The 13758-nt window shown below is 42.6% G+C and overlaps 1 gene segment (V, D, J or C); it reads left to right on the top strand.

Moving 5' to 3' along the window:
- The first annotated feature begins 222 nt into the window (after window positions 1-222).
- Window positions 223-2168, top strand: LOC119515823. The segment is given in 2 exon segments: window positions 223-670; window positions 1331-2168. Coding segments are annotated over 2 exon segments (303 nt in total).
- The last annotated feature ends 11590 nt before the right edge of the window (window positions 2169-13758 follow it).

Genomic DNA, 13758 nt, shown 5'->3' with positions numbered 1-13758 from the left:
CTTTCATATTGGGCATTTGTACATGTTGTTCCTCCTTCTTACAATGCTGTTCCCTCCTGTCTTTGCCTGGTTAACACCTCCTCCTCTTACACATCATGGGAGTTGCTTCCTATGGGAGGCTCTTGCTGGGCAACCTGCCTGGGACAGGTGACTTGTGTGCCTTGTTAATCTCAACCCAAACTCGCTTATAGCCCTTATCATAGGAGCCATATTGATTATTTGTGAGGATATTTTGTTAAGGTCTCTCTGTCCCACTTAATGCTGCATCACATGCTTGGCTCTGTTGAATGCCTAGTGCCTAATACAGTTCTGTCAGGGGAAGGTACTTAATATATGTCTGTTGAGTGAACAGTTGGATGAATGAGAAGATGGACGCTTTGTGGGGAGATAGTCACTTTCTGGACAGAGTTGGCCTTGCGCTCAGCTGTGTTGCATGTGTGGGGCCAGGCAGAGAAATGGCCCTGAACTGCAGGTCTGGGATCCTTTTCATCCAGCATCATTTCTTCCCACAGGCCAGGCCACAATCCCCTTGGTCCCTCAGACTGAGGAGGAGAACAGTGACAAGTATGCAGATCCTGATGACTTGGGCAGCCTGTGGACCACACTGTCCACATTTGTGGCCCTCTTCTTGCTCACCCTGCTCTACAGTGGCTTTGTCACCTTCATCAAGGTATGTGGGAGGGGAGACCCTGGCCAGGTTGGGTTTTGCCACTACCTCACTGGGCAAACAGGCCTCCTTCCAGGCTCAGGCTCCACTCCCTGCAAAGGTGGTGGTAAGTTGAATTTCAGCTGGAGGCCTTTCCTGTGGATCTGCTGAAGTTGGTCCCAGGATTCTGGTGCGGGCAGTGCAGAGCTGTAGGTTCCAGAGGCTCTGTGGGGCCTCCACTGGCACAGGATACTGGTCTGGTCCCAAGGGGGCTGTCAGGGCCTCTCAGTCTGTGGCAATGGGATGGCAGCCCACTCCTTATCTCCAGGCTTCCTGCCCTGCCTGACCCTTCTAACCATGGCCTTCCTGTAGGAGGATGGGATGAGCAGGTGAAGGTTCTGAGATGCACATTGCTCCTGTTCAGCTTCCTAGGGGGGTCAACTCCCTCCATAGGGGTTGGGATGGGATGCATGGTCCCATTCCTGCACTTGACCCTACTGGGGCAGAAGGGGAAAACTTACACATGTGTCCTGAGCCACATCCCCCTCCACATATCCCTCTTAGATGAATGAAATTAAGCCTGCAGAGCCCATCAGATAGGGCTCCCACCTTCCCCATTCATGGGTCCACATCTGCACCCTTTTGCTGCCAGCACCTTCTCTGACCCTGAGGCTCTTGTTGTAGGTGAAGCAGCCTTTCCACAGAGAGATGGTCAAGATTGGGAGATACCCTGAAGCTGCAAAGAAGTGAAGCTCAGCCTCCATGCACCAAACCTTGATGCCAGAAATCAGAGAGGACTCAGCCTGGACTCTGTGCAGGGAGATGCTCCAGCCCCATCTCTCAGTGCCCATTCCACCCCTGTCCACCATGGAGCCCAGCATCCCCAAACACTTCTCAGGCTCCAGGGAGAAAGGCAGAGAGGACAGTGCTTACTTGGCAGGTCAAGCAGGTAGCCCTTCCTGCCCTGGCCCTCACCCTGTACCTTTCTGTGCATCCCTCAAGCCAGGCACCTGCCTGTCCCAGAGCCATCCAGGTCCTGACTGCAGCCTTCCCCTCTCCACTGACCTTCTATGAACATGCTTTGATTCGTTTCATCTGTCTTCTGTGTTACTGGGCTTGCCACAGGTCAGAGAACATGAGGGAAAACTGAAGGATTTAAGTTCCTGTCAAGGGGATATAATCTCAAGGAAAATCTAACTTTCTGCATTGAAATCTAAGGCATGCTTCTCCCCACATTAAGCACATCCATGCACACTTGCACATACACACAAACATGTGCATACATAGTCCCATACACATGCACATGCAATGCACATTCATATACCTGTGAAACCCACATACATGTGAACATTTGCACACACAGACATGAACATGCATGTACACACACCAAGAAAAGGTGGCAGTAAATGGTGGGAAGGGGGAACTATACACACAGAGCACCTTCTGTATATGTTTCTACCTCTTACTTGCTGCATGCCTGGGGGCAATGCACTTAACTTTCCTGAGTTTCTGTTTCCTCCATCTCTTTAGATGATGAATGCATCTCTTTCATAGAGTGGGTGAGACTTAGTGACTTAGAAGCCTAATGAATTAGTCCATGAAAGAGGCTCCAAGAAGACCCTGTCATCAGTCAGAACTTCATAATTACCGGCCTCATGGTTACCATCCAGAGTTCAAGACAGCAGATGACAGCCTGGATTTGAATTCTGGCCACTTGGATACAGTCTCCTTTCCCTCCACCAGGCAAGAAAACAATTGTGGGGGTTAGAGGTAGGGAGACACCTATAATGATGTCCATGGCAGGCAGGTTTTCCCTGCTATCACCCCCCAAACCCAGGTCAGAGGCAAGACAGGTGGAGGGGGGCAGTCATCTAGTCAAGGATCTACCTCCCTTTTACTACCCCACAGTGTTTGGCTCCAGCACTGTGTTACCTTTCCTCCTATGGTAGCTTCTTTCTTCTCACTGGTTGTCCCTCTCATGCTCTTCTCTGACCAGACTTACTCCCTTGGTCAGCTCACCCAACCTCACAGCTTTCAGTAGGTTCTGCTCATACTTTTGTTCCTCTCTGTCCCTAAATGTGGATTTTCATTCAATGTGGTGGCATTGGAGGTGAACTAGACATCCCATACTCAATGCATGCAAAACTAAATGCCTGAATAATGGTCTCCTAAAGAAGTCCACATCCTAATCCCCATAACCTGGGAACACATGACCTTCAATGGCAAAAGGAACTTTGCAGATGTGTTGAAGTGAAAGATCTTGTGATTGGCAATGATGCTGGATTATCCACATGGACCCTAAATGCCATCACACATGTCCTCATAAGAGAGAGACAGAGGGAGATTTGACACAGAAGGGAAGAGGTCCATGTGATGTTGGAAGCAGAGTCAGAGACAGAAGATGCTATGCCTCTGGTTTTGAAGATGAAGGAAGATGCCAGGAGTTGAAGAATGTAAGGACTGTAACTCTAAAACCTGCAAAAGGCAAGGAAAACACATTTTCTTCTAAAGCCTTCATAGGGAGCACAGCCCTGCTGACACCTTGACCTTGGCCCACTGAAACTGTTTAAACTTCTAGCCTGCAGAGCTGTAAGAGAATAAATGTGTGTTATTTTAATCTGAAAGGTTTGTGGTGATTTGTTACAGCAACCAAAGAAAATGCATACACTGGTTGTCTTTCCATAACCGGCTTCTGCCCAGCTTCCCATCTCAACTGATGGTGCCCTCATCCTTCCAATGGTTCAGTTCAAAAATATGAGTTGTCCTGGAGATCTAAAATGGAGGCATAGAGAGGAGTGGAACCTAGTTAGTCCCCATGGAACAAATAACAAACAACCAGGAACAACTAGTAAATAATCCAGCATAACTGTGGGGGACAAATGTGAAAATCCACTCATCATACACCAACCTGAATTGGGAGGAATGCCTGACATAGCAGCATAAAAGCTGTAAGTAAAAACTGAAAATCCAAACTGGGAGCCCCCTCCCCCCACAGCCTGAGCTGAAAAGCCTCCTGGTGTTAGAGAGCAGCTCTCTCTGAGCAAGTGAATACAGATCAGCTGAGCTCCAGCTGAGGTTTTAATTAACAAGTGTGGACTGCTTTATACAAGCTACAAATCCCCAACAAGCAGACAGAGGCTTTTGATGATGACTGACCTTGGAGAGCCAGAGGGTGGCCACAGACTGGCTCTGAAGGGGGCTTTCTGTCCCTATTTTAGCTCAGTGGAGAAAGTCTCAGCCATTTTCAGTTCCCAGTGCTCTGACCCAGACAAGGGTGGATATAGCATGGGCAGAGAGAGAGAGTATTCAAATGCTAATGATATCTCCCTGGGGGGGTCTATCTTCCCTAAGAGGAAAGAAGTGAGGCCCAGCTCTACTATCTACCTTGCATTCAGAAACAGACCCCAGAGCCTGGGGGAAAACAGCCATGGTTCACACCTCCTTACACTAGTCTGGAGTTACAGGCGGACAAGTACCACCTGCTGTGCAGAAAAGCACAGTGACTTGAGGCCTCACAGGGTGTACCAATTTTCTAAGACATTCCCTCAGGGAAACCAGATACAGAATAGTTCTTCCTTCTGGGACCAGAGCCCATTTGGGTATGGGAAAGTCTGATTGGGGTAACCAATGAAACCATGCCTAGACAACAGAAAACTACAATCTACACTAAGAAAAATGAAGTTATGGCCTAGGCAAAGGAACAAATTTACACTTCAACTAAGTTACAGGAATTGAAACTACTAACACTAAATTAATTCAAAAAGTTTAGGGAAGACATAGCAAAAGAGATTAACCATAGAATGAAAACACTATGCATACATAAGGTAGAAATTGAAAGTTCAAAAAACCAACTGGCAGAATCTATGGAAATGAAAGACACAATATAAGAGATGAAAGACAAAATGGAAGCACACAACAGCAGATTTTAAGAGGCAGAAGAAAACACTCAAGAACTGGAGAACAAAGCATCTGAAAGCCTACACATGAAAGAATAGATAAAGAAAAGAATTGAAAAAATATGAGAAACATCTCTGGGAACTTAAGGACAAAATGAAATGCAGCAATGTACATGACATTGGTGTCCCAGAAGGAGAAGAGAAGGGGAAAGGGGCAGAAGCAATAATAAATGAAATAATCAATGGAAATTTCTCATCTCTTATGAAAGACACAAAATTACAGATACAAGAAGCACAGCATACCCCAAACAGAATAAATCCAAATAGGCCTACACCAAGACACTTAATAATCAGATTATCAAACATCAGAGATAAAAAGAGAATCCTGAAAACAGCAAGAGAAAAGTGATGCATCACATACAAACGAAGTTTGATAAGACTATATGGAGATTTCTCAAAAGAAACCATGGTGGCAAGAAGGAAATGGAGTGATATATTTAAGATACTGAAAGAGAAAAACTGCAAACCAAAAATCCTATATCTGGCAAAACTGTCTGTCCTAGTTTGCTAATGCTGCAGAATGCAAAACACCAAAGATGGATAAGCTTTTATAAAACGGGGGTTTATTTCACTACACAATTACAGTCTTAAGGCCACAAAGTGTCCAAGGTAACACATAAAGCAGCTGGCATCTGCTCCAAAGCTCCGGCCTCAAAACGGCTTTCTCCCAGGATGTTCCTTTCTAGCAAGCTTGCTTCTCTTCAAAATATCACTCCCAGCTGCACTCCCTTCCTCCCCCCGAGTCAGCTCATTTATGTAGCTGCACCGATCAAGTCCCACCCCGAATGGATGGGGCCACACCTCCATGAGAACATCTCATCAGAATCATTGCCCACAGCTGGGTGGGGCACATTCCAAGCAAATCCAACCATCACCAAAACGCCTGCCCCACACAAGACCACAAAGATAATGGCATTTGGGGGACACAATACACTCAAACCGGCACACTGTCCTTCAAATATGAGGGACAGTTTAAAATATTCTCAGACAGACAATGACCAAGTTTGTTAACAAGATACCTGCTCTACAGGAAACACTAAAGGGAACACTACAGACAGAAAGGAGAAGACAGGAATGAGAGGTTTGGAAAACAATTTTGGCAAATAGTAGCACAGCAATGTAAGTACACTGAACAAAGATGACTGTGAGTATGGTTGAAAGAGGAAGGTTGGGATCATGTGGGACACCAGAACAAAAGGCAAAGGATAAAGACTGGGACTGTGTAACTCAGGGAAATCTGGAGTGCTCAATGATTGTAATAAAAGGTGCAAATATGTTTTTACATGAGGTAGAACAAATGAATGTCAACATAGCAAGGTGATAAAAATAGGGTGGGATTGGGGGGGAATACAATCAATGCAAACTAGAGACTATAATTAATAGAAACAATATACTATACTTCCTTTAATATAGCAAAGGCAATATACCAAAGCTAAATGTATATGGGAGGAAGGGAAAGTTATGGGACTCCTGGCATTGGTGACATTGTCTGACTCTTTATTCTACTTTAGGTTAATGTTATCTTTCCTTCTGTTGCTTTATAGCTGTCATGTTTTTTCTCTCTTTCTCTTTTCTTTTTCTTTTGTCTCTCTGCCTTCTTTGACTCTTCCTCTTTCTTTGTGGAAGAAGTGGAGATGTCCTTATATAGATAGTGGAGTGGCAATGCTGCTGAATACATTAATACATGACTATACAGGGAACCGATGATTGTTTACTTAGGACAGAATATATGGTGGGTGAACAAAACCTTCTTAGAAATGGGTTGATGAAGCAATTTTGAGGGCACTATACTGAGTGAAATAAGACAGACACATAAAGGCAAATATTGATATGAACTAATTTTAATATGTAAAGTCATGGACATGAAATATAAGTTACCAGGATATTAATTGAGGCTAAAGAATGGGGAGGGATTGCTTATTATGAGCAGAATGTTCAACTAGGGTGAACTTAAACATTTGGAAATGGACAGAGGTGATGGTAGCATGTTGAGAGAATAACTAACAGTGCTGAAAGGTGTGTGAATGTGGTGGAAATGGTAAGCTCATAGTGACGTACGTCACCAGAAGGAGAAAGTTGGAGGTTAAAAAATGGGAATATATAGAAGAGTGAATACTGTGGTGGACAATGTCTGTGATTGACTATACAAATATCAGAAATCTCTCACAAACTAGAACAATTGTATGACACTATAACTAGAAGTTAATAACAGAGAGGTGTATAGGAAAAAATATATACCTATTGCAAACTATATACTACAGGTAGTAGTAATTTAACATTCTTTCATCAACAGTAACAAATGTACTATACCAAACCTAAGAATGAATAATGGAAGGGGGGAGTTTTTAGGGGTACGGGAAGATTTGAGATTCTTTTTTTTTGCCTTTATTTCTTTTCTGGAATAATGAAAATGTTCTAAAAATTGAAAAAAAATTAATTTTGATGATGGATGCACAGCAGTATGGTGGTATCATGGGCAATTGGTTGTACACGTTGGATCTTTGGATAGTTGTATGGTATGTGAAATATCTCAATAAAAAGTATATGTACAAAAAATCAACTCTTCAGGGACTTGGGGAAGTCAATTCTTAGACTTGTTTAGCAGCTATGTACTTTTGGCCTTTGTCTTTTTCATGTGCCACTATTCATTTTTGCCTTTGCTTTTTCATGTGCCACTATTCACATGGCACATAACACAGTGCCTGGCACATAGGAAGTTTCAACAAATGTTCATTGAGTGGAAAAAATACATATAAATTGTCCTTGATTCCATATCAGTCTACCAGAAAATTCTGTCAGTTTTGCTTTCAAAATATATCCAGAGAATCTCCATTTCTTCACACTTATGGCTTTACCACCTCAGTCTGAGCTGTCATTGTGCCTGGATGTTCCACAATCTCATCCTAACCAGCCTCCATGATCCTTCTTTGTCCTTGAAGCCTATTTTCAGCACATCAGTAAGGGTGGCTCTGTACAGCACAAGGGTTTCATAATTCATTAGAAACCGGATCTCTGCCACCTCCATGATCCAGCCCCCAGCCGCTCTGAACCACTGTCCTTCCACGTGCCCCCACACCCACTCTGCAGCAGCTTCTTGCCCTCCTCAAGCACACAGGTACGCTCTGGGCAGAGGGACTCATTGCAGGTGGCCTCTCTGCCAGATACTCATGTGGCTCACTGCCTCACCTCCTGTATGTCGCTTCTTGACACCCATCTTAACACCTCATGTACAACTATTGTCCCACTCCTGACACCTCTGCCTGGAATTTCTTCCTTACCACCTTCTATTATGTTACAGAATTCACTTCCCCATTGTATTTGTTGATTAATGTCTGTCTTCCCAATTAGAATATAATGTCCAACAATACAGGATTTTTTTTTTTGTTCCTGATGAACTCCAGCACCTAAAGGAGACTTCAGCATACAGTCAGTGCTCAGCACACATTTGTCAAATGAATGAATGACAGTGATAGGTAAAGCACAGACCTCCCTAGGTTAAAAGATCATATGTTCAATTTGACTTCCAGACACATTCACCTCAACATGTCACAAATTTATCAAATTTAATATTCTCAAATGAATGACCCTTCTGAAATCTACCTCACCCCTGGGCTCTGCCATCTCAAACATGGACCACTATCTGCTGAGTTACTCAACCAAGAAACCTGAGTCATGCTTGAGCCTACATTCTTTGCTACTGCCTCCTTGACCCCGTTCATCCTCTGACCCATGCCACTCCATCACAACTCTCAACAGTACAGTCTGAGCCACTGTCTCCACCTGGAGCTTCTTTCTGACCCACCAGCCTCCATTTCTGCCCACCTCCAAACCACAGCTGATGTAATTCTCTAAAATATACATCTATCAGGCACCTCTGGCTGAGACCTTTCTGTGATGTTATCCATCCACTTGGTGAGGTTATGGTGACCAGTTGTTTTGTAAAACACTAGCCTAGATGTTGCTATGCAGGTATTTCATAGATGTGATTAACTACAGTCAGGTGACTTTAAGTAACGGAGATTACCTTTGATAATGTGGGGGAGCCTCATTCAGTAATTTGAAGGCCTTAAGAGCAAATAACTGAGGTCTCCAGAGAGAAAAGAAACTCTGCCTCAAGACTAACCCATTTACTCTTCTCTTAGTTTCCAGCCTGCTGACCTCCTTGTGATGGACTCAGGATGGCAGCACCAACTCTACCTGGAATTTACAACCTGCTGGCTTGCCCTACAGGATTCAAATTTGTCAACCACTACAACTGTGTGAGCCAATCCCTTAAAATACAGCTCTTTATATATGGATATAGATAGATGATATAGATGTAGATGTAGATATAGATGTAGGCATAGATATAGATATATAGATATAGATAGATATAGGTGATATAGATTTAGATATAGATGATATATATATAGATACATATATATGAGTATGGATATAGACAGATGTAGATATGGGTATAGACACATACAGACACATATCCTGTTGGTTCTGTTCTCTGGAGAACCCTGCCTGATATTGTTCCCATTATAGCTGGAATGAAATCAAAGCTCATTTATACATCAGAGGTACATCCTAGAGCTGAACCTCTCCACACCACCATGCCCCAGGCCCTTGCTCGTTGCTTCCCAGTCACATGCCTCAAAGGCACCAAAAACACTAATGCCCTCCACTGCTCTGGGGACCACATCTCTCCAGGATCCAGTTCCTTCCTCTCCTCTGGTCTCACCCATCCCCTCTGCCATAGCTCCACTCTCATGTAACACCATTTGTAATTATTTATCAGTTCTCCTCTGGCTTCTTGCTTCCTATTCTTGACTCTACACCCCATGAGAGCAGACAGTGTACACTCAGTCTCAAGAATAGTTGAAGTAATCCTCAAATGAATTAATGAATGGATGAATGTTCATGCAGGTTAGGTGAGTGGTCTCAGGGATGGCTGGTCAAAGGAAAGTGCTTACTCAGGCCTTCTGACCCAAGCAATTTTTCCCCTGGGGATGGTGAATGCCTGATTTGATATAAATGGCCTAGCATATGTGCTTTTTCTTTGTCCAAGAGACATATTTACAAAATGCCAGAACACACACAACATTATATACATCATCAACAAATGTTTTACACTATATGCCTTTTGAATTATCCTAACCCCCCATGAAGTACAGCTGACTGTTTGATTAAAACATCTACAAACCCAGCACCTCTTAGACTTTTGGTGTTATTTCACACATTTCCACACATTTTTCAACAGGAAAACTCAGTGAGCTGCCTTTTAGCCTTACTTCCCTTTTTTTAATCTTAAATGCCAGTCAATTCCTACCTAAGTACATAAATGCATTGCCTGGAAGCATGTGACAGGCCAGATGGGGACACTTCCTTTCCTGTGACCCCATGTTTACTGCCTTTCTGGGCACTGGAACCACAGGCCCTAATTTAGCCCCTGTGACATGTGGGGTAAAGGGCCATTTTGCTGCACACATTGTAGCCTGACTGTGTCACTGCAGCATCCCCTGCCAGGATATGAGTGTTTCAGGCAGTACCTCGGCAGAAACATCTGTTTCCAGCTGTGCTGACAAACAGGACACAACCCTCCCACTCCTAAATCAAGGTTCTGATAATGATTTCTGGCCTGTTGGAATTCACCACCCCACCACATGCACAGGCTCAATGATTCCTTGCTCTCTGGGTCTTTTGGAGCAAGGGTCTTGGCATGTCCTGCAGGCCTCCCAGGTCTGTGAAGACACCAGGTTATGCTCTCCCCACTGTGGAAGTCTCTGCAGATTCCATGCCAAATCCTCTTCCAAGGATTGGGCTGGGCATTTGCTAAATTTGTTCCAGAAGGCATAGCTTTTGAGACAAGATCTCAAATGAGAATTGGTAAAAATTAAAGAAAAAAGAGACAGGATACTTGCTCTCCTGTAAGGACATTATGCAAATTATAGAGCTGTACTGCTATAAATAAGAAATGAAACTAGAATAAATCATAGGAAAATATATTTAGTTTCTAGACTCTTTGAGGGTGAATATGTGCTTTTCAGAAGTACATCAAAGCTAGGATATTTAAAACATAAAATGGTCAGCTTTACCTACAAAAATATTAAATATCTTTAAGGATAAGGATATCATAAACAAAGTAAAACACTATAGGAAAGAGAGCAGTCAAAGTATCTGAAATCAAAAAGAGCCCAAGTCAGACAACATTGGAAAAACACATGACAAACTCAACCTTCAAGTAAAAGGTTTCAGTGGAAAGTTGGGATGGGGGAGATAATTTACAGTAAGTTGAAAACACATATAGTCAATAAAAATACATGAAAATCATTAAAAATCACACATAATCAAAGAAAGTTTGCTTCAAACACTTGGCCATTCATGAGGCAAATATTTATGGTGTTCAGGTAGAGACACTCACACATGTGCTCATTTCTGACAGGGACAAATGATAAAATTAAAGACAAATTAATGCTCCATAAAGGTCAACCAAGCCAGATAAGGGCATCAGTTTCCAGGTGCTATTTTAGAGGGTGTTCAAGGTAATTACCTTGAGGAGATGACATTTGACTTGCAGGCTCTAGATGGAGTATGGGGAGGCTACCCCAGGGTCAGGGCAGTCACATCCAGGCATAAGGCAGAAAATGAGTAGGTTCAGCATCAGAAATGTGCTTTGCATTTTCAAGAAGGAATGAGTTGAATTGCATCCCCCCAAAAAGATATGTTGAATTCTATTCCCCAGTACAACAGTCACACTGTGACCTTATTTAGAAATAGAGTTATTGCACATGGAATTAATTAAGTTAAATGATTCCACACTGGATGTGACTACTAAGATAGACTGTCTTCTTAACCCAATATGATTCATATCCTTTCAAGAAAGGGAGAATTGGACACAGTGGGACTGACAAAGGGGAGAAGGCCATGTGCTGGTTGAGGCAGAGATTGAAGCCCAAGGATTGCTGGGAGGCCACCAGGAGCTGGAAGAGGCAGGAAAGAATTCTCTGCTACAGGTTTCAGTCTTCTGGTCTCCAGAACTACCTGTTTGTTTAAGCCACCCAGTTTGTGGTACTTTGTTAGGACAGCACCAGGAAACTGAGAAAAGTGGCAAGAAAACTGGAGCTGGGCCATGTGAGTGGTTGATAGTGTGGGGTGCAGAGTTAGAAGGAGAGTCCAGGAGCCAGACAGTGCCAGGATTTACTAACCCTGATTCCAGTTTTGGGTGTTACTCAGAAGTGATGGGAAGTCTCTGGATGGGGGATCTCTGGGTTCTATTGGAATGTGAACTGTCCTGGAGCACAGGTCCATGGTGGAAGTCCAAATGAGAGAAGAGGTTTATACTCAGGGGTGGGAAAATGAAGAGAAGTGTTCACATCACAGGTGTCCATTGAAGATAGAACTGATGGGTGTGCTTATGAGTGTGTACCTGGAATTACAAAATTGCACCGTTGATAACCTTTGGATGACCAGCCTAAGTAAGAGCACAAATAAAGTCTTGATTTACTGAGATGGAAATGGAGCAAATGGGGGAATTGAGAACTCTACAGTCGGCATGGCATGTTTGAAATGCCCATGAGATATCAAGAAGTGATACTTGGTACACAGTCAGATGTATCATCATGGTGTTCAAGATAAAGTCAGAAATGGAGTCAAATCTGGGAACCATCAACATATAGAAAATGTTTATAGCTATGGGTCTGGCCAAGATTGCCAAGAAGAGGCTGTGTAAAGAACAAGGAAGTCCTAGGTGCAAGGCAGGTGATTTCAACTATTAGAGGTGGGGCAGAGTCAAGAAAAGAAAGTGTCTCAACTGAACCAATATTTCTGACATGTCTTGTCATATGAGGCTGAAGATTGACAACTGGACCTGGCAAGATGGAGGCCATTGTATCCTTGAGAAAGTATCAATGGAAATGTGGTGCCAAGAGCAGATTAGAGTGGGCTCAAGAAGGAAAAAGGAAGGCCAAGCAGAAAAATATGAATAAAGGCATAGGAGGCTTGAAAGTAGAATTAACAAGCATGGTCTATCAGACTGTTATAGGATTCTGTATCCCAAAATCAAGGAACATATTCTCAAAAACATACCGTGTGTTTGTAAAAGTCAGCCATTTACTGGAGCACAGTAAGACTCAACACATTTCAAAATGTTTAAATAATACTTATCAAATTCTCAGACAGCATTGGAAATAAGGAAAGTCTACAATAGAAGATGAATGAAACTCCTATAGACTTCTCATGTATCAAGTGAGAAGAGAAATACATGGTCTCAAATGTTTGAAAAGGAGAGAACACTGAAAATTAATGACAATACCAAATTAAAAAGTTAGATAGAGAAGAAAATACACACAAAGAAAGAAGGAAGGAAATAATAATCATATAACTTAAAAAAATCAAATATATGAAAATAAGACATAGGTTAAGCAAAGCCAAAGCTGTTTCTTTTAGAGGACAAATCTCTTGAGGATTCTGATCAAGAAAAAAGATAGAAAGAAACCCCACCCCAACCCACACACATAAATATATATATGTGTATGTATATATATATATATATGTATGTATGTGTGTGTGTGTGTGTGTGTGTCTGTGTCTGTGTGTGTGTGTTTGTGTATATATACACACACACACCTAATTTTACTGTGTTTTACTTTCTTGTGCTTTGCAGGTATTAAGTTTTTTACAAATTGAAGGTTTGTGGCAACACTACATTGAGAAAATCTATTAGTGCCTCTTTTCCAACACCTTGTGCTCACTTTATGTCTCTGTGTCACACTTTTTATACTTCTCACAATACTGCAAATTTTTCATTAATATTATGCCTGTTATAGTGATCTACAATCAGTTATCTTTGATTTTACTATTGTAATTGTTTTGGGACACCATGAACCACACCCATGTAAGACGGCAAACTTCATAAATAAATGTGTGTGTTCTGACTGCTTCGCTGATAGACCATTCCCCTGTCTCTGTCTCCCTCCTCTGGCCTCCCTATTCCTTGACACAAAACAATATTTAAATTAGCACATTTAATAACCCTACAATGGCCTCCAAATGTTTAAGTGAATGTAAAAGTCTCCCCAAAGCTATAGCTGCCATAGATAGTGATTCCTCTGATGGATCTGGTTATGGCCATTGAAAACTTTCTGGCAAGGACTTAGCATTCAAGAGGTTAAG

The sequence above is a fragment of the Choloepus didactylus genome, chromosome 19, assembly GCF_015220235.1.
Source record: "Choloepus didactylus isolate mChoDid1 chromosome 19, mChoDid1.pri, whole genome shotgun sequence".
Taxonomy (NCBI): Eukaryota; Metazoa; Chordata; class Mammalia; order Pilosa; family Megalonychidae; genus Choloepus; species Choloepus didactylus.
Note: the sequence above shows the minus strand (reverse complement) of the source record. Positions and strands in the feature narration are given on the sequence as shown.